Source organism: Bufo bufo, chromosome 4, assembly GCF_905171765.1.
Source record: "Bufo bufo chromosome 4, aBufBuf1.1, whole genome shotgun sequence".
Lineage (NCBI taxonomy): Eukaryota > Metazoa > Chordata > Amphibia > Anura > Bufonidae > Bufo > Bufo bufo.
This window is the reverse complement of record NC_053392.1, coordinates 244,748,296-244,771,083: the sequence shown is the minus strand read 5'-3', so window position 1 is coordinate 244,771,083 and position 22,788 is coordinate 244,748,296. Positions and strand designations below refer to the sequence as shown.

The 22,788-nt window shown below is 45.0% G+C and overlaps 1 protein-coding gene across 1 annotated transcript in view; it reads right to left on the bottom strand.

The window, feature by feature from the left end:
• The window catches only part of LOC120998011 (solute carrier family 12 member 9-like), a 384,693-nt gene extending 373,797 nt beyond the window's left edge, over positions 1-10,896 (bottom strand). The window contains exon 1 of the mRNA XM_040428433.1: positions 10,413-10,896. Coding sequence (XP_040284367.1) covers positions 10,413-10,596 — 184 coding nt within the window. The 5' untranslated portion in view covers positions 10,597-10,896. The remainder of the gene's footprint in view (positions 1-10,412) is intronic.
• Positions 10,897-22,788: the final 11,892 nt, after the last annotated feature.

Below are 22,788 nucleotides of genomic sequence, written 5' to 3'. Positions count from 1 at the left end.
AGTTTACGACCACATATGGGGTGTTTCTGTAAACTACAGAATCAGGGCCATAAATATTGAGTTTTGTTTGGCTGTTAACCCTTGCTTTGTAACTGGAAAAAAAATATTAAAATGGAAAATCTGCCAAAAAAGTGAAATTCTGAAATTTCATCTCTATTTTCCATTAAAGGGGTTATCCGAGTTAATAAAAATAAAAAATAAAAACACTTAAAACCCATCAGGATATACATATAATTTAGTTAAGCTAGATTTCATCAAGTTAAAACCCATATGTACACCTTTTCATGGTTCTGTCATTGCTGTGTTTACATGCTGAAGTACATGCTGAGGGGGCGTGTAACAACAAAGCCTGAGCTCTGCCTCATGAATATTTCTGGGCGTGAACAACCTGACCTTCCCCTCCCCCTGCTCTGCACTTTGCAAAAAAATAAAAAATACACACACAGGGTAGAAGATCTTCCTGTCACATTGCAGCTGTATAGTACACCGCGTGTGTGCACTTAGGGGTAGGTAGAGGTAGATTTTCAAAAGAAACATGTTCCACAAGATCTCCCTACTCCTGAGTGGAGCAGTTCATCCTTACCGCAAACCTGAGTTCAGAAACTCGAGGTAACAACATAGCGGAGTTGAGTGCAGGATATTGTGGTAATATCCCGCACTCAACTCTGCTATGTGGTGACCTCGATATTCTGCATTCAGCTCTGCCCCTTATGATTTCTGGTCGCGTTTGCACTCAGGGGTACGGAGATCTGATGGAACATTTTTGGCTGGAAAATCTACCTACACCTAAGTGCGCACGCGCAGTTTCGAGCATGTGCACAAAGTGCTTTTCCCACAGCGCTTCCATGAATTTTTGATAATCAAGTGGATGTGCGCTTGCAAAATGCCGCACAAACCCTCATCCAGCTGATTTCTGTGTGGCCGCATCACTTGCGGTGCAGCCTCTTCACTTCCGGTATAGAGCTCTGGCAAGGTATAGAAATTTTCCAGAACACCGGCAGTGTAAAATAACTAAAGGACGGATCCGTCCTTCCGGTCTGCGCATGCGCAGACCGGGAAAACTGAGAAAAAGACTGCCAGAGGGATCCGTCCATCCACATGGCAAGCGGATCGACGGATCCATCCTTTTGGTGCATTCGTAGACGGATCCGTTCTTGCAATGCATTTCTAGACTGATCCGCACACGGATTCGTCTACAAATGTTGTCAGTTGACAAACCGATCGGCAGATCCGGCAGGCAGCTCCGACTACGGAACTGCCTGCCGGATCACACTAAGGCTCCATTCACACGTACGTTGTGTGTTGCGGACCCGCAAATTGCGGATCCGCAACACACCCGCCCGGCACCCCTAAAGAAATGCCTATTCTTGTCCGCAAGCTGCAAACAAGAATAGGACATGTTCTATCTTTTGCGGAGCTGCGCACCTGAAGATCGGGGCCACGCTCCGCAAATGCGGATGCGGACAGCACACTGTGTGCTGTCCGCATCCATTCCATCACCATAGAAAATGAATGGGTCCGCACCCGTTCCACAAAATTGCGGAACGAATGCGGACCCATTTGCGGATGTGTGAATGGAGCCTAAGGGTACTTTCACACTAGAGGCAGGATCGATCCAACAGGCTGTTCGCCCTGTCGGATCCGCCCTGCCGCTATTTGGCCGTGCCGCTGGACTGCCGCTCTGTTCCCATTGACTATAAAGGGGACGGTGGTGGAGCTATGGCGCAGCACGGCAGTGCACAGCGAGCTGACGCTTGACTAAAAGTACTGGATTTCCGACTTTTTAGGGTACTTTCACACTAGCGTTAGTGTGATCCGGCAGGCAGTTCCATCGTCGGAGCTGCCTGCTGGATCCGCCGATCAGTGTGACAACTGACAGCATTTGTAGAGGGATCCAGGTGCGGATCCGTCTAGAAATGCATTGCAATAACGGATCCGTATATCCGCTTGTCATGCGGATTGACGGATCCCTCTGTCAGTCTTTTTCACAGTTTTCATGGTCTGTGCATGCGCAGACCGGAAGGATGGATCCGTCTATCCGCTTGCCATGTGGATGGACGGATCCCTCTGGCAGTCTTTTTCACAGTTTTCATGGTCTGTGCATGCGCAGACCGGAAGGACGGATCCGCAAGGCAGCTCCGTCGTCGGAGCTGCGTGCCTGCTGGATCCGCCGATCAGTGTGACAAGTGACAGCATTTGTAGACGGATCCAGGTGCGGATCCGTCTAGAAATGCATTGCAATAACGGATCCGTCCAGCGGCACCGTCAAATAGCGGCAGGGCGGATCCGACAGGGTGAACAGCCTGTCGGATACGTCCTGCCGCTAGTGTGAAAATATCATTAGCATTATCTGTATCTAAGCAATATCTATATTATTCAAATATATATTCAATATGGATATTGCTTAGATAAATACATATATTGGTGGCAGATAAGGATTTTATATAGCTGAATAATGATGATGATGATGATCATAATAATGATGGCCAATAATTTATTTATATTTCCCAGGTGGTGTTCAATGTGTACTAGTGGGGGGGGGGGGCTGTAATAACGATCCCCAGATACAGAGGGGAACGTTTACAAACTGCCACCTCTCGCCCCAGTGAATGCAGGAGGGAATAACATACCCTGCTGCCGAAGAAGAGATCACCTCGGCTCTGGTATGTACTGCGCATGAGCGATCGCATACCAGAGCCGAGGAAGTGTTAGAAGAGCTGGAGGGGGGAGGGCACCAGAGGCTCTGACGTTTCGTTTACAGAGCCTGGACACTCCCTCAAGCAGGGAGAAACTTGTAAACGAGACGTCATCAGCAGAACCGGCTTTCTGACGTCGGGGGTCACATGACCCAGAACTGAACTGGCCAAATAGTGATAGATAGGTGATGAAAGCGATTTTAATAAACTTTCACTGGACTACAATAAAAGCAATTAGAATAGATTTATTTAAGTCGGATAACCCCTTTAATTCTTCTGGAACACCTAAAGGGTTAACAAAGTTTGAAAAATCAGTTTTGAATACCTTGAGGGGTGTAGTTTCTAAAATAGGGTCACTTTTTTGGAGTTTCTACTCTAGGGGGGCTTCAAATAGGACAAGGTGTCCAAAAAACAGTCCAGCAAAATCTGCCTTCCAAAAACCGTATGGCATTCCTTTCCTTCTCTGCAATACTGTGTGCCCGTACAGCAGTTTACAACCACATATGGGGTGTTTCTGTAAACTACAGAATCAGAGCCATAAATATTGAGTTTTGTTTGGCTATTAACCCTTGCTTTGTAACTGGAAAAAATTGATTTAAATGGGAAATCTGCCAAAAAAGTTAAATTTTTAAATGTTATCTCAATTTTCCATTAAAGGGTTAACAAAGTTTGTAAAATCAGTTTTGAATACCTTGAGGGGTGTAGTTTCTAGAATGGGGTTATTTTTGGGTGCTTTCTATTATGTAAGCCTCACAAAGATGGACTTCAGCCCTGAACTGGTCCTTAAAAAGTGGGTTTTTGAAAATTTTGGAAAAATTTCAAGATTTGCTTCTAAAATGGCATTCCCAAAATGATCCAAACATGAAGTAGACATATGGGGAATGTAAATTAATAACTATTTTTGGAGGTATTACTATGTATTATAGAAGTAGAGAAATTGAAAATGCAAATTTTTCCAAATTTTTTGCAAATTTGGTATTTTTTTATAAATAAAAATGATTTTTTTTTACTCCATTTTACCAGTGTCATGAAGTACAATATGTGACGAAAACCAATCTCAGAATGGCCTGGATAAGTAAAAGTGTTTTAAAGTTATTCGCACATAAAGTGACACTGGTCAGATTTGCAAAAAATGGCCTGGTCCTTAAAGAGGACCTTTCACCAAAATAAAACATCTAAACTAACTATACAGACATGTAGAGCGGCGCCCAGGGATCCCCCTGCACTTACTATTATCCCCGGGCGCCGCTCCGTTCTCCCGTTATAGCCTCCGGTATCTTCATAGTTAGGCTCCACCCAGGGGAACCTGACGGCGTCTCATTCTCCCATGCTGTAGCGCTGGCCAATCGCAGCGCTCAGCTCATAGCCTGAGAGAAAAAAAAAAACTCTCAGGCTATGAGCTGAGCGCTGCGATTGGCCAGCGCTACAGCATAGGAGAAAGAGACGCCGTCAGGTTCCCCTGGGTGGAGCCTAACTATGAAGATACCGGAGGCTATAACGGGAGAACGGAGCGGCGCCCGGGGATAACAGTAAGTGCAGGGGGATCCCTGGGCGCCGCTCTCCATGTCTGTATAGTTAGTTTAGATGTTTTATTCTGGTGAAAGGTCCTCTTTAAGGTGAAATATGGCCGTGTCCTTAAGGGGTTAAAGGCAATGCTCCCTGGAAGAATGTTAACTAGCTCTCCTCCAAAAGGAATAAAACTGTCTCTCTAATGTCCCCTGTAGATGTGGCAAGTGTCTACAGGTTGATGTCTCGTCCTTTTGGAGGAGACTCTGGTTTGGCTGATATCCAAACTGATGTTTTAAGACTCTTTAACCTCTTAACAACCAGGCCTACTGTGGCTCAAGCATTTCTCTTTCATATTCTCGTCACATTCATTATTTTTGCAGGATGAGTTTTAATTTTTAATGGCACCATTTTGGGTTACAAAAAATTATAAACTTTTTTAAAGGGCTTGTCAGGTTTCAGGAGGAAACCAGAGAGCCCTTGAGATGCCATGATTAGGAGTGGGTTGCATGCTCAATAAGTGTCACGGACGTACCGAGACGTACAGACGTTCCCGCGACCGGTGGCAGGAGATCTGTGAGACTGGCAACACGTGGTTTGATCTGACATGTTTTACTTTTGGATCAAATGAAGTCTGTGTTGTTTCTGGTGCTTGCCACACCTTTTTTCCCCGGGTGTGGCTATTATGGTCATTTAAAGGGAGTCTGTCACCAGATTGTGACCTTATAGGCCGCTTACATAGCGCTCTAGCATAGCAGTCTATGATTCTAATGGCAAAAACTGACTTTTATTCATATGTAAATTAGGGATCGCAAGTGCCCAGGGCGGCGTTCACCTCGTTGGTGCCCAGGCTGTTCTGCCTCTTTTCGTCATATCCCCACCCCAGCCTCTTCCTCTGCCCGCCCCGCTCTTCCTTTGCGTCCTCCTTCTCTGCAGCGAGATCCCGCGCTATCCATTGCTTGGCCGGAGCATGCGCACTGCGATGCCCATTGTGGGTGTCTCTGGTCCGCCTCCTCGCCGCTGTTTCTCGCCGTTGGCCGGTGCATGCGCAGTAGCTACTGCGATGCCGTGCCCACAATGGGCATCGCAGTGTGCATGCCCCGGCCAAGCAATGGATAGTGCAGGCGCGGGATCTCGCTGCAGAGAAGGAGGACGCAAAGGAAGAGCGGGGCGGGCAGAGGAAGAGGCTGGGGCGGGGATATGACGAAAAGAGGCAGAACAGCCTGGGCACCAACGAGGTGAACGCCGCCCTGGGCACTTGCGATCCCTAATTTACATATGAATAAAAGTCCGTTTTTGCCTTGGGGGAACTTCACAAGAAAACATCAAAGGTACCATTAGAATCATAGACTGCTATGCTAGAGCGCTATGTAAGCGGTCTATAAGGTCACAATCTGGTGACAGATTCCCTTTAACCTTCTGTATTTATTGTTGTTTCTCCCACTATGTTATGCGGTTTATAGCTTCTGTTGGACTTGTGGATTGCTGCTGTGTGGATCTCAGCTGAGTTCCTGGTGCTACCAAAGCTTCATTGAAGATAAGTGTTTCCTTTCCCTTTTGTATTTTGTTTATATATATGTGTATGTTGCCTTTCCCTGATGTTTGTCTTTAGGCCTGGGGGGGACTCCTGTTCGTCCTTCCCTTTGGAGAAACAGGTAGACTCAGTCCTGTCATTAGTTACAGGGTCATATAGGGAGAGATAGGATTCTAGGTATCCGCTGTATAAACTTGCCTACCTTTGGGGCCTGTTCATACTAGTAGTCTGTCAGGACTGGAGTTAGGGTTTTCTCTAGGAGGTGTCCATTTTCCTTCCCTAGTTTCCAGGACTTATTCCGGTATCCCCTTTTCCCTCCTATGCTCCGTGTTGTGTTTTCCTCCCACACACGAGCGTGACAATAAGGTGACATTATTTTTTTTTTAAATGATGGCCCTGGTTCATCAAGAGCAGCATCTGATGGGTGCCTGAAGTGCCGGAGGAGCCATGTCATTTATGATGGAACACAGTTTTGGGTTCTGGGATTGGCAAGTGCCAGGAGAACGTTACCTGTCTGACTGCATTGTGCCAACTGTACAGTGTGGTGGAGGAGGGATAATGCCTAGGGCACTTAGTTCCAGGGAAGGTAAATCTTAATTCTTCAGCACACAAAGACATTTAGGATAATTGAATGCTTCCAACATTGTGGTCAGAATTTGGGGAAAGCCCTTTTCTGTTCCAGTGCACAAATCAAGGTCCATAAAGGCATGGTTAGGTGAGTTGAGTGTGGAAGAACTTGACTGGCCTTCACAGACTCCTGACCTCAAACCTATCAAACACCTTTGAGATGAACTACAGTAGAACAAAGACTGCAAGCCAGGCCTTCTCATCCAACATCAGTGTCTGACCTCACAAATGCTCTTCTGGGTGAATGAGCCAAAATTCCCACAGACCCACTCCAAAATCTTCTAGAAAGTCATCCAAGAAAAGCAGAGTCTTTTTTAGCTGCAAAGGAGGGTCAAACTCCATATTAAAGGGGTTTTCCCATCTCAGACACTGGGGGCATATCGTTAGGATATGTGGGTCCCACCTCTGGGACCCGCACCTATACTTAGAACGGACCTGGAAAAGTTCCGGAGGGTGCATCACGCAAGTGCAGTCACTCTCCATTTCTATCACGCTTGGCAATTTTTGTAAGTCTCATTGAAATGAATGGGAGGCACTCCGCACAAGTGCGCCCACCACTCCATTCACTTCTATGGGGCTGGAGGAAATTCATCGCTCCCACAGGTATGAATGGAGGGGAGCCACGCATGTGTGGTGTGCCCTCTGGAACTTTGCCAGACCCGCACCTAGCAGACATTGGGGGCATATCCTAACGATATGCCCCCAATGTCTGAGATGGTACAACCTCTTTAATAGAGTGTCTACCAGGGTTAGGGGAGGGGCTACTGCTTAACTACTAGGGAACTGAGGGGTATCAGTTATGACTATTGAGGAGGTTGGGTAGGGGATTCTTAAAGACGTGGGAAGGAGAGTGGAGACATAGGTTTACTGGAGTGAGAGGGATGTTGTTATTGCATTCTACTAATCTGGGGCTGAAAATCAGTTTTCCATTTGGTCTTTATGAAACATTTTCAACAGTTTGTCTTCTACGGCTTTCATTTTCAGACTGTGAATTCCAGTATACTGTACAGTACATCTAGATACAATATTCCAGTATACAGTACATCTAGATACAATATTCCAGTATACTGTACATCTAGATAGGAAAACAAAAAAGACCAAGGGTGTCCAGATGGAAGGCGGAAAACAGTGTCCACCCAATATAGCCACGGAGGACACCCGTAGTTGTAACTCGGTACTAGCTCCGGAGTGAAATAAGCGAAAAGACAAGAAAACGGAGCTCATTGTACCAAAAAGTAAAAATATATTTTATTAGGTTATGACATGATTAAAAGATATACATGTAAAGAAAGAAGTAAATGATATGCCATTAAAAAGTGAATGGGAGCAGAAAAAGAGCGCCACCCTGGGATAGCACACGTATCAATTGTGAAGAAAATGTATATTGATGAATGGAATATACGTGGTGCAATGACCGACCAATGACCAAGGGAAGTATGATAAAATGAATACACAGGTGAGTCAACAGTCAAAAATGAACCCACATGGCAAGAAAGCAGGGTTTGTGTTGCAAGTGCAGCATGAAAAATGGACAACAAACCACAATGAAGGCCAGGTATAAAGTGTAACCTGTATCAAATGCCGTATGGGTAAACAGAGGACGGGGACTCACCTGGAAAAGACCGTGTGCTATATCACCCTGGATGGCGCTACCCCAACGCGCATTTCGGCGTGCCTTCATCTGGGGCCTTCGTCTTGACCCCCAGACGAAGGCACTCCGAAATGCGCGTTGGGGTAGCGCCATCCAGGGTGATATAGCACACGGTCTTTTCCAGGTGAGTCCCCGTCCTCTGTTTACCCATACGGCATTTGATACAGGTTACACTTTATACCTGGCCTTCATTGTGGTTTGTTGTCCATTTTTCATGCTGCACTTGCAACACAAACCCTGCTTTCTTGCCATGTGGGTTCATTTTTGACTGTTGACTCACCTGTGTATTCATTTTATCATACTTCCCTTGGTCATTGGTCGGTCATTGCGTATATCTTTTAATCATGTCAGAACCTAATAATATATATTTTTACTTTTTGGTACAATGAGCTCCGTTTTCTTGTCTGTACATCTAGATACAATATTCCAGTATACTGTATATTTAGATAAAACATTCCAGCATACTGTACATCAAGATACAATATTCCAGTATACTGTCCATCTAGATACAACATTCCAGTATACTGTACATCTAGATACAACATTCCAGTATACTGTACATCTAGATATAATATTCCAGTATACTGTACACCTATATACAATATTCCAGTATACTGTACATCAAGATACAACATTCCAGTATACTGTCCATCTAGATACAATATTCCAGTATACTGTATATTTAGATAAAACATTCCAGCATACTGTACATCAAGATACAATATTCCAGTATACTGTCCATCTAGATACAACATTCCAGTATACTGTACATCTAGATACAACATTCCAGTATACTGTACATCTAGATATAATATTCCAGTATACTGTACACCTATATACAATATTCCAGTATACTGTACATCAAGATACAACATTCCAGTATACTGTCCATCTAGATACAATATTCCAGTATACTGTACACCTATATACAATATTCCAGTATACTGTACATCAAGATACAACATTCCAGCATACTGTACATCAAGATACAATATTCCAGTGTACTGTACATCTAGATAAAATATTCCAGTGTACTGTACATCTAGATAAAATATTCCAGTGTACTGTACATCTAGATAAAATATTCCAGTGTACTGTACATCTAGATACAATATTTCTGTATACTGTACATCTAGATACAATATTCCTGTATACTCGTACACCTAGATACAATACATCCCCTGTATACAAGGATAGACTGTGGGGAGCTGTATAGGTGTAATGTATGCGCCACATGCCTGAGGTAAGTGACCAGAGGGGACCCATATGTAATGTATGCGCCACATGCCTGAGGTAAGTGACCAGAGGGGACCCATATGTAATGTACGCACAGCACCTAGCCTGAGGTAAGTGACCAGAGGGGACCCATATGTAATGTATGCACAGCACCTAGCCTGAGGTAAGTGACCAGAGGGGACCCATATGTAATGTATGCACAGCACACGCCTGAGGTAAGTGACCACAGAGGACCCATATGTAATGTATGCACAGCCCATGCCTGAGGTAAGTGACCAGAGGGGACCCATATGTAATGTATGCACAGCACATGCCTGAGGTAAGTGACCAGAGGGGACCCATATGTAATGTATGAACAGCACATCCCTGAGGTAAGTGACCAGAGGGGACCCATATGTAATGTATGAACAGCACATGCCTGAGGTAAGTGACCACAGAGGACCCATATGTAATGTATGCACAGCACATGCCTGAGGTAAGTGACCAGAGGGGACCCATATGTAATGTATGCACAGCACATGCCTGAGGTAAGTGACCACAGAGGACCCATATGTAATGTATGCACAGCACATCCCTGAGGTAAGTGACCAGAGGGGACCCATATGTAATGTATGCACAGCACATGCCTGAGGTAAGTGACCACAGAGGACCCATATGTAAGGTATGCACAGCCCATGCCTGAGGTAAGTGACCAGAGGGGACCCATATGTAATGTATGCACAGCACACGCCTGAGGTAAGTGACCAGAGGGGACCCATATGTAATGTATGCACAGCCCATGCCTGAGGTAAGTGACCACAGAGGACCCATATGTAATGTATGCACAGCACATCCCTGAGGTAAGTGACCAGAGGGGACCCATATGTAATGTATGCACAGCACACGCCTGAGGTAAGTGACCACAGAGGACCCATATGTAATGTATGCACAGCACATCCCTGAGGTAAGTGACCAGAGGGGACCCATATGTAATGTATGCACAGCACACGCCTGAGGTAAGTGACCAGAGGGGACCCATATGTAATGTATGCACAGCACACGCCTGAGGTAAGTGACCACAGAGGACCCATATGTAATGTATGCACAGCACACGCCTGAACATACAAACCACTGCCCCAAACAGCAGGGCCACAGTTATGGGGGCACGGCGCCTACAACTTACCTATCCTGAGGAAGAGCACCACACTGAACATAGCCAGCAGGGTGGGCACCACCACCCCCAGGAAGGTGGAGAGTTTTGGGGTGCCCGCGCGCTGCCCGCTGCCCCGGGACGGGACATTCCGGCTGCCGCGCTCCTCCGTGGACAGGCTGAGCTTGTAGGTGACCAGCGGGCTCCGCTCATCCATAGTCCGTCACTCCGCACGCAGGAAACACGCACCGTGTGTACAGTGACCGGTACACGTCCTCACCCGCCAGCCACAGGGACCACCTGAGTGTCACCCGCAGTCCTGCTCTGTGTGACCCGCTAGAGTGTGAGCCTCAGCACATCCCCAGTTCAAGAAGAAATCACCAGGAAGTGTCCCCTGCTGTGTAGGTGCCTCCGTCATGTGACAGTCACTGTGTCTTCAGCCTGTGACTGCAGGGCGGCTGATGGGACTACAACTCCCAGCTGGACTGCCTCAGGTAGTAGACCACCGCCCAGAAAGCTGCGGGTCAGCTGAGCCCATGTGATCCCTGGTGTGAATTGTACATTGTCTGCAGATACTGCCCAGGGGCAAACACTGCACATTCCGGGTGTGCCAATGCTACTACTTACAGGAGGTCCTGCCCTCACACTGGCACCAGGTGCCCTTCTGCTGCCTGATCCCACCCATACCTGTCCTTTCTGTAATGGTAGACATAGGCCTCATGCACACAAACGTATTTTGTTTCCATGTCCGTTCCGTTTTTTTTGTTTTTTTTTGCGGATAGGATGCGGACCCATTCATTTCAATGGGTCTGCAAAAAATGCGGACAGCGCACCGTGTGCTGTCCGCATCCGTATGTCCGTTCCGAAGCCCCGCAAAAAAATAGAACATGTCCTATTCTTGTCCGTTTTAGGCCGTGTTACAATGGATCCGTAAAAAAAAAAAAAGGATGGCATACGGATGTCATCCGTTTTTTTGTTTTTTGTGGTTCCACAATTTGCGGACTGCAAACCACATACGGTCGTGTGCCTGTAGCCTTTTTCAGGAGTTCAGTTTTTCCGTCCCGTCATAGGAGCAGAGAAATGTTCAGATTGCGGCAGATCCGTCACATTCTGAACGCTGTCTGAACATACTGGGTCTGTCGGGATTCACTGCCCAAATGGCAGATCTCTATACTTTTTGTTTACAGATCTGTCCAAACTGGCACACAGATGGCATACAGCTGAACCTATGATCTCCGAAAGAAGGGTATATGTGAGAAAGGGTGGTGTGAAGCTGCGCCCCTGGCCCGTCATAGAGGTGACTCAGTAGAGCACAAGGTGACATGGCGAACTTTGCTCCGTACAATAGATGTGGGAAGCACAAAGATGAGTCACAACTCTGGAAGTGAACCTGGCTAGGATGATGTGGAGAGGGGTCCAACTGTGGCCTTACCCCAGAAATGTCCCAAAGTTCTCTTCTGCTGGAAATGGTGTATATCAGATTGGCAGGGGGCTGACACCCAGGACCCCCACAATCAGCTGTTTCAAGAGGCCGCAGCGCTTCGGTGAGAGCTGGGTCCTCCTCGCAGCTTACCAAGTACAGCGCCGTCCTTTGGATAGTGGCCGTGCTTGGTAGTGCAGCCCCATTCACTTGAATGGGACTGAGCTGCGCCTATGCCACATAACCAGTGTACCATGACATCCCTGGCTTAGGCCTCATCCACACGACCGTATGTAATTTGTGGTCCGCAAAAACAGATCCACAAAAAATACAGATGACGTCCGCGTGCATTCCGTATTTTGCGGGACGGAACAGCTGGCCCCTGATAGAACAGTACTATCCTTGTCCGTAATGCGGACAATAATAGGACAAGTTCTATTTTTTTGCAGAACGGAATTATGGACATTCGGAAACGGAATGCACACGGAGTAACTTCCATTTTTTTCCAGACCCATTAAAATGAATCGTTCCGCATACGGTCCGCAAAAAAAACGGAGCGGACACTGAAAGAAAAAAACGTTTGTGTACATGAGCCCTTAGGAAGAAACAATAGCGGTAACCAGAGCGCTGCAGCTGATCGGCGGGGGGCCGGGATTGGATCCCTTTAAATAGGATGTTGATGACCTACCCCCAGTTGTTGTGAGTTATAGCCGCCTTCTTACTGAGCTGAAAACACTCCGGGAAAGTTCTAGGAGGAATATTTGTATCTTTCTGAGAAATGATCACAGCGATATATAGGGCAGGCATGGGAGCTGATGGGGAAGGGAAGACAGACATTGGTGTGTTCCTTGCACTTAGGGCTCATGCACACGACCGTATGTATTTTGCGGTCCACAAAAAGAGATCCGAAAAAAATACGGATGACGTCCGTGTGCATTATGTATTTTGCGGAACAGAACAGCTGGCCTCTAATAGAGCAGTCCATATGCTTGTCCGTAATGCGGACAATAAGAGGACATGTTCTATTTTTTTGCGGAACGCAAACACGGAAACGGAATGCACACGCAGTACCTTCCGTTTTTTTTGGGAACCCATTTATACGGTCCGCAAAAGAACGGAACGGACACGGAATGAAAATACGTTTATGTGCATGAGGCCTCAGCTGTATGCTGATCACTGGCAGCAATTGTCTATTACTACACTGTTCTACATTTACCGTCGTGTTTGATACTCAATTTTAGCGGAAAAACCTGCACAATTCGGATTAAAAAAAAAAATCACACCCACTCTCCCTTGGGGCTCTCACACCGAAAAATACAAAGTTTGTGACTTTTCCACGCCAGAAACCTGGTGTAGAGCCATTCGGCACTGCAATCTGAAAGCTGAACTGTCTTCGAAAGTCCCTGACACATTCCCCCCACGGTGCCAAAATCTGGGTGTAAAGTGTCACGCCTTAGGCCACTCCCCCTTTATCACTAAGCCCCTCTCCCGCTAATCTGCGCACCTTTTGCCAGCTAGGGAAGGTGTCAGGAAAGGATTTTTTGAACACAGTGCCAAACGTATCAAGTCGCACAATGGAAAATTTGGTCCATCTTTAAGACGTCTTAGACAAGAAACGCTACTCCCGTTTTGATGGAACGTTGTAAAAATTTGCAGTAATAAATCTGGCATGAAATACTGAACATACCTAACCGTGTCCGCTTTTCAAAAGTGGCAAGAGTGATATCAAACAGCAAAAAGTGCACATTTTAGTACACAGCGGCCTTTGCAGCAACATTTTACGACTTTTGTACATACAATCTTGATACATTCCTCCCAGTGCGTACAACCCCTTTTTGTTGAGATGCATGACCTGCATCTGCGCAATAGTTTTCAGCAGAATCAACCCTATTAAACCAGGTACCTTCTGCTAGGATTGATCCTGGGGATGAAATTAATGTCTGCCTTGCGAAAATTGGTTACAGTGCTGCTGAGAAAAAAACTTGCACTCTTTATGTAAATTAGGGTGCATCGAGGGGTGTGGCCATCACTGACGAGCTGAGGGCTAGGCCCCGCCGCTCGGAGCCCTGAAGCCCCTATTTGCATAAAGAATTCAAGTGTTTTCTTCCTAAGGAATGTCACAGATTTTCACAAGACAGGCAGTAATATGATTGATCCTGCTGACAGGTACTTTTTAACTGAAATATCTTGCTAAAATAGTGCAGGGTTTTCCCCGGACAACATAGAGCCTTTTTGTAGCATTACCAATCGATTTCATTCTAAGTCCTCATGCCCCCACACAAAACACATATCCTGGCTGTGAGCATGCCACCTTTTTTCCCGTCTAGAGGAAAGTCCTATTCTTGTTCGCAAAACAGACAAGAATAGGACATGTTCTATTTTTTTGCAGGGCCATGGAACTGCAGACGTTGTGCTATCTGCATCTTTTGCTGCCCCATTGATATGAATGGGTCCACATTTGATTTGCAAAAAACGTGGATCGGTTGTTGTCCTAAACTATGGCCGTGTACATGAGGCCTAAGGTCTCTTTCACACAGGTGTTGCGGGAAAATGTGCGGGTGCGTTGCGGGAACACGCGCGATTTTTCCGCGCGAGTGCAAAACATTGTAATGCGTTTTGCACTCGTGTGAGAAAAATCGCGCATGTTTGGTACCCAAACCCGAACTTCTTCACAGAAGTTCAGGCTTGGGATCGGTGTTCTGTAGATTGTATTATTTTCCCTTATAACATTGTTATAAGGGAAAATAATAACATTCTGAATACAGAATGCATAGTAAAATAGCGCTGGAGGGGTTAAAAAAAATAAAAAATATTTTAACTCACCTTAGTCCACTTGATCACGCTGCCGGCATCTCCTTCTGTCTCCTTCTTTGCTGATTGTAGGAACAGGACCTGTGGTGACGTCACTACAGTCGTCACATGGTCCATCACATGATCCATCACCATGGTAAAAGATCATCTGATGGATCATGTGATGACCGGAGTGATGTCACCACAGGTCCTGTTCCTACAATCAGCAAAGAAGGAGACAGAAGGAGATGCCGGCAGCGCGATCAAGTGGACTAAGGTGAGTTCAAATATTTTTAATTTTTTTTAACCCCTCCAGCGCTATTTTACTATGCATTCTGTATTCAGAATGCTATTATTTTCCCTTATAACCATGTTATAAGGGGAAATAATAATGATCGGGTCTCCATCCCGATGGTCTCCTAGCAACCGTGCGTGAAAATCGCTCCGCATCCGCACTTGCTTGCGGATGCTTGCGATTTTCACGCAACCCCATTCACTTCTATGGGGCCTGCGTTGCGTGAAAAACGCAGAATATAGAGCATGCTGCGATTTTCATGCAACGCACAAGTGATGCGTGAAAATCACCGCTTCATGTGAACAGCCCCATAGAAATGAATGGGTCGGTATTCAGTGCGGGTGCAAAACTCACGCATCGCATCTGCGCGGAATACTCGCCCGTGTGAAAGGGGCCTAAGACTACAACTGCTTTTACCCTTCAGGAATGGTAATGCATTGGCACTATGCAATTATGTCACAAGGGTGCCTATGGGCAGGCAGAGAAAACGCCCTTACGTGTTGTGGTCAGCGCCAGGATCAGTCATCTCCAATCCCAGCACTTTGTGCAGGAAGTCAGCTGTACAGTCCTATGTCCACACCATCACTGGGAAGTAATAGCACAATCCAATAACTAATACAAGACGTTAGCCCAGCAGTTAGATGCGCCTAGTTTATGACGAGGTGGTCTTTGTAAATGCCCCCACTGACTATGTGAGTCAGGCCTAACTCAAGCTGTAAGACAATTTGTCCTTCAAAGGAAATCATTTTTTTAGTCTCAGTGAAACTGAATGTATAGAGCTAAAGAGGAACTAGAAGAAGCTACAAACCCTTCGCTTCTGCTCTGACTTCTCTTTCTGTAGGAGAAATGAGCACCACATGTATGACCTACAGATGTGATGTGAGGAGTCAGGTTCTCCATGGTTAGCGCCCTGATAACCGCACAGACCTCTACTGGCAGATGCCGGCAGAAAGCAGGGACATATTCACACGCTGCAGATTTGTTGCAGAGATTTGTATATCTTCCACACATTTAAATGGGGGGGGGGGGGCTGTTCCAGCAGCATGTGTTGCATGGATTTCTGTAGAGCCGTATCGGCTAGTCTTTCCTACACCTTGGGGCAAAGGTTAACTGCCTGCACCCTGTATCTAAGGCCTCATGCACACAACTGTATGTATTTTGCGGTCTGCAAAAAACGGAAATGCAAATAATACGAATGATCTCCATGTGCATTCCGTGTTTTGCGGAACGCAACAGCTGGCCCCTAATAGAACAGTCCTATCCTTTTCCGTAATGCGAACAGTAATAGAACATGTTCTATTTTTTTGCGGAACGGACATATGGAAACGGAATGCACACGAAGTACCTTCGTTTTTTTTTTGCGGACTCATTTAAATGAATGGTTCCGTATACGGTCCACACAAAAAAAAAACGGAACGGACACGGAAAGAAAATACGTTCGTGTGCATGAGCCCTAAGGTCTCTTTCACACGACCATTTATTAATTTTTTCGTTTAGGGGCTGTTTTTTGTGTTCTGTATACGGTACGTATACGGAACCATTCATTTCAATGGTTCCGCAAAAAAAAACTGAATATACTCCGTATGCATTCCGTATTTCCATTTTTCCGTTCCGTTGAAGGATAGAACATGTCCTATTATTGCCTGCAAATCACGTTCCGTGGCTCCATTCAAGTCAATGAGTCAGCAAAAAAAACGGAACACATACGGAAATGTCTTCTGTATCCGTTCCGTTTTTGCGGAACCATCTATTGAAAATTTTATGCCCAGCCCAATTTTTTCTATGTAATTACTGTATACTGGATATGCCATACGGAAAAACGGAACAGAAAAACGGAACAGAAATGGAAACACAACGGAAACAAAAACTGGAACAACAGATCCGTGAAAAACGGACCGCAAAACACTGAAAAAGCCATACGGTCGTGTGAAAGAGGCCTAAGGGTACTGCCATACTGTGCGGTCCACGATGCCGTCGAATACCACATGGCTGTACAGGCCGCAGCTTGCTCTTGTTAATTTATGAAGAGCGCACTGTTTATTCGGTCTGCATTATTAATGGCATTGTGTTATTGAAGGTGCTGAGCAGCAATTAACAATGTAGACCAGTGCAGTCTTGTTAGTTTTACCACTTCCAGACCGGGCCAGTTTTTGCCCTACCTGACCAGGCCTAATTTTGCAAATCTGACGTGTCACTTTATGTGGTAATAACTTTGGAACGCTTTTACTTATCCAAGCCATTCTGAGATTGTTTTCTCGTGACATATTGTACTTCATGTTAATGGTAAATTTGAGTCAATATGTTTTACCTTTATTTATAAAAAAAATCCAAAAGTTAACAAAAAATTAAAAAAATTCACTGTTTTCTAAATTTGAATCTCTCTTCTTTTAAGACAGATAGTAATGCCTCATAAAATATTCATTAATTAACATTCCCCATATGTCTACTTTATGTTGGCATCATTTTGGTAATGTAATTTTATTATTTTAGGACGTTAGAAGGCTTAGAATTTTAGAAGCATTTTTTGAAATTTTTAACAAAATTTCCAAAGTCAAGGGCCTGTTCAATTCTGAAGTCACTTTGCGGGGCTTACATAATAGAACTAAGGCCTAGTTCACACAAACGTGTGTGATCCGTGGCCGTATTGCGGCCTGCAAATTGCGGGCCGCAATACACGGCCACAGTTCCGTGTGCATTCCGCATCACGAATGCGGACCCATTCACTTCAATGGGTCCGCAAATCCGGAATTGCGGAACGGCCGCACGGAACGGGACCCCTCGGAGGCACTACGGAGTGCTTCCGTGGGGTTGCATCCCGTACTTCCGTTCCGCAAAAAGATAGAACATGTCCTATCTTTTTGCGGAACGGGCGGATCGCGGACCCATTAAAGTGAATGAGTCCGCGATCCGATGCGGCTGACCTACGGCCGGTGATCGTGCATTGCGGGCCGCAGCACGGGTCACACACGTCCGTGTGAACTCGGCCTTACCCAAAAATTACCCAATTTTAGAAACGACACCCTTCAAACTATTCCAAACTGGTTTTAGAAATGTTGTTAACCCTTTAGGTATTCCACAGGAATTAAAGCAAAATAGAAGTGAAATTTCAAAATTTCACTTTTTTTGCAGATTTTCCATTTTAATCAAGCGTTAACAACAAAACAAACCTCAATATTTATTACCCTGATTCTGCAGTTTGCAGAAACACCCAGAATGTGGTCGTATACCTCTGTTTGGGCACACGACAGGGCACAGAAGGCAAGGAGTGCCATATGGTTTTTGGAGGGCAGATTTTTCTAGAATGGTCTTTGGGCACCATGTTGCATTTGAAGAGACCCTGAGATATCCCCACAGTGAAAACCCCCAAAAAGTGACCACATTTTGTAAACTACACCACCCAAGGAATTTTTAAGGGGTGTAGCGAGCACTTCACTCAACCGGTGTTTTATAGAATTTTTAATACAAGGGTGTGAAAATGAAAAATTAAATTATATTTTTTTTTTACAAGAAAATGGTGCTTTAGGCCCAAACTTTCTTTTTCACAAAAGATAACAGGAGAATATCCCCCCACAATTTGCTACCCACTTAATCCTGAATACAGTAACACCCCAATTGTAGTCGTAAACCTTTATTTCAGGATATGCCAGGGCTCAGAAGGGAAGGAGCGGCATCTGGATTTTCTAACATGGAATTTTCAAGAGCGATAACTTTTTAAATTTTTTGCTGAATGAGCTGCGTGAGGGCTTATTTTGTGTGGGAAAAGCTGTAGTTTTTATTGGCACGATTTTAGGGTATATTTGGCTTTCTGGTTGCATTCTATCTCACTTTTTGGGAGGTGAAGTTTGGTGTAATTTTTCTAATTTTTTTATACCATTTACTTGATGAAGTAGATCATGTGATATTTTTATAGATCCGGTCATTACGGACGCAACAATACTATATACCGGTATGTCTATTTTATTTTTATTTTTTTTTACGTTTTACACCATTAAAATATTTTTAGAAAAAAAATCATGTTTTTGTGTTGCCATTTTCTTAGAGCCATATTTTTTATATAGTCTTGTGTGGGGGCTTGTTTTTTATGGGTCGAGGTGACGTTTTTATTGCTACCATTTTGGGGTACATACGACTTTTTAATTGATTGATATTATGTTTTTTGTGAGGTAAGGTGACCAAAAGAAAAATGTTTTGACATAATTTAGTTTTTTTTACACAGTTCACTTGATGGGGTAGATCATGTGATACCAAATATGTCTATTTTTTATTTATGTTTCTACGTTTTACACAATAAGAGCATTTTTAGAAAACAATCATGTTTTTGTGTTGCAATTTTCTTAGAGCCATATTTTTTTTATTTTTCTGGCTATGGTCTTGTGTGGGGACTCATTTTTTGCGGGATGAGGTGAAGTGTTTATTGCTACCATTTTGGGGTACATGCGACTTTTTGATGATTAACATTATGTTTTTTGTGAGGTGAGCTAACTAAAGAATCAGTTTTGGCGCAATGTTTATTATTTTATTTTTTTACGGTGTTCACCTGATGGGGTAAATCATATGATATTATTATAGAGCCGGTCGCTGCGGACGCGGTGATACCAAATATGTCTATTTTATTTTCTTAGAATAAAAAACATAAATAAAATAACAGATTTGGGGGATTTTTTTATTTTTTATGTGAAACTTTTTTTTTAGTTCAGTATGCGGTACATATACTGAACCATTCATTTCAATGGTTCAGCAAAAAAAACTGAAGTGTTCCCGTATGCATTCCGTTTCAGTATTTCCGTACCGTGAAAAGATTGAACATGTCCTATTGTTGTCCGCAAATCACGGTGCTTGGCTCCATTCAAGTCAATGGGCCCGCAAAAAAAAAACGGAACAAATACGGAAATGCATCCGTATGTCTTCCGTATCCGTTCCGTTTTTGCGGAACCATCTATTTAAAATGTTATGCCCAGCCCAATTTTTTCTATGTAATTACTGTATACTGTATATGGCATACAGAAAAACGGAACGGAAAAACGGAAAGGAAACGGAAACACAACGGAAACAAAAAACGGAACAACGGATCCATAAAAAACGGACCGCAAAACACTGAAAAAGCCATACGGTCGTGTGCATGAGCCCTAAGGTCATACAAGACCTCTTTTTTTTAAAAACTATTGATTTCTCCTGTAAGGGCTCATGCACACGACCGTATGGCTTTTTCAGTGTTTTGCGGTCCGTTTTTTTACGGATCCGTTGTTTCCGTTTCCTTTCCGTTCCATTTTTCCATATGCCATATACAGTATACAGTAATTACATAGAAAAAATTGGGCTAAGCATAACATTTTCAATAGATGGTTCAGCAAAAACGGAACGGATACGGAAGACATACGGATGCATTTCCGTATGTGTTCAGTTTTTTTTGCGGACCCATTGACTTGAATGGAGCCAAGCACCGTGATTTGCGGACAAGAATAGGACATGTTCTATCTTTTCACGGTACGGAAATACTGAAACGGAATGCACACGGAGACACTTCAGTTTTTTTTGCTGAACCATTGAAATGAATGGTTCAGTATATGTACCGCATACTGAACTAAAAAAACAGCCAGTATACTGAACCCAAAATACTGTCGTGTGCATGAGCCTAACTGGGGCTGACATAGTAGCCCCAGTTACAGTGGAAATACACCCTTCAAGGAGGCTGTACAGCATAATAGAACGCTGTGGAAGACCCGACAGCTCCTGCACTCCCCCGACCCCGGACAGGAAGTGGCATAGCGCTTCCTGATCTGTATACACAGCGCTCATTGAGTGCTGTGTATACAGCGATCTAGAAGGCAGGGACACCCAGGAACGGTCCATGCCTTCTCCCTGGAGTGCCCTGCTGTCACTGACATCGGGCCCCCCCCCCTCGGCAGGTGCACGATTAGCGTGCAGCTGCCATCTCTGGTCAGGTCAGAAACTTCCGATGGTGTCTGTACGCCAACTCGACCACACCCTTTGGTCGTACCCTAATTGCCCAGGCCCAGGCAAGTTGGCTTCTTGGTACCCCCTAGCAACCAGCAGCGAAGGCATATTCCTCAGTCCGCCCTCCTCAGCTGCTTCCCTGGATTTCTACGAATCTACAAATAGTACTGTCAGTTTCCTCAACAAATCTGCCACATGTAAATATACCGCTAATACAAGGTAGTTGAACATGCTGAAAATGTAGCCGCTGAATCCACATGTTTTTTTGCAGTTTTCACTTGAAGCAGATTATGTAAGTCTAAGGCTGGGTTCAGACCTGAGCGTTTTACAGCGCGTTCCTACGCGCTGTAAAACGCTCAACAGGCAAGAACCAATGTTTCCCTATGGGAAGGGTTCTCACCTGAGCGTTTTACAGCGCGTACGATCGCGCTGTAAAACGCCCGGCGCCCCAAGAAGTACAGGAGCTTCTTTGGGGCGTCTTGTCGCGCGTTCCCGTACATAGACTTCAGCGGGAACGCGCGACAATGGGCGTTCGCTTGTTCCGGAGCCGCGTCTGTAAACGCGCATACAATCGCGCATACAGAGCGCTCCATCCCGAACGCTCAGGTCTGAACCCAGCCTAAGTCCCAGCACACCCAGATGTCTAGGGCATGAGCACAAGTAGCATATAGTCACATTCACTTCAATGGAGCCGAGCTGCACCCAGGCCACGTGACCTGTAGTCTGCGGGAAACTGCAAGAAGGCCACAGCGCTACATGAGAGCCACTGCCTTCTCAAATAGCTGATCGGCGGGGGTGTCGTGTCTTGGACCGATCAGATGCTGATGACCTATCCAAAGGATAGATCATCAGTAAGAAAAAGGTGGACAACCCTTTTAAATTATTGAGACCGCACTATTCAGTGCACTATTAATACTGTTACATTAAGGCCTCTTTCACACAGGCGTCATGGATTTTGTCTGGATGCGGTGCGAGTTCATTGCGGCAAACCCACGCAAGTAGGCGTGCAATTTCAGTCAGTTTTCTCTGCGATTGCATTCCGTTCTTCAGTTTTTTTCCGTGCGAGATAAAAAACTGAATGTGGTACCCAGACTCGAACTAGGACTTCTTCACTGAAGTTCGGGTTTGGTGTTCTTTAGATTTTATTATTTTCCATTATAACATGGTTATAAAGGAAAATAATAGCATTCTTTAGTACAGAATGCTAAGGGTACTTTCACATTAGCATTTTTATTTTCCGGCATAGAGGTCAGTCCTAGGGGCTCAATACCGGAAAAGAACTGATCAGTTTTATCCCCATGCATTCTGAATGGAGAGCAATCCGTTCAGGATGCATCAGGAAATCTTCAGTTCAGTCTTTTTAAATGATCAGGACAGAGATAATACCGCAGCATGCTACGGTTTTATCTCTGGCCAAAAATCCGGAACACTTGCCAGAATGTCGGATCCAGCATTTTTTCCCATAGGAATGTATTAATGCCGTATCCGGCATTTAAAATACCGCAAAGCCGGATCCGTCCTTCGCAGACCAAAAAATAAAATAAATAAATGCCAGTTTTCTGGATGACACCGCAAAGACGGATCCGGCATTTCAATGCATTTGTAAGACGGATCAGGATCCTGATGAGTCTTACAAATGCCATCACTTGGCAGATCCGGCAGGCAGTTCCGGTGACAAAACTGCCTGCCGGATTCCTCTGCCGCCCGCAAGTGTGAAAGTACCCTAAGTAAAATGTCCCTTGAGGGTTAAAAAAAAGATTTTAAAAAATTCTCACCTCATCCACTTGATCGCGCAGCCGTTATCGTCTTCTTTCTTCTTCTTGCAGGACCTGCGCTGACTTCATCGCGCTCACCACATGGTGAGCAAGGTGACGTCAGCACAGGTCCTGCTGAATGAACATAGAAGATTCAGCATGGAAAAAACGAAACAACGCCCATGCAATCGCAGA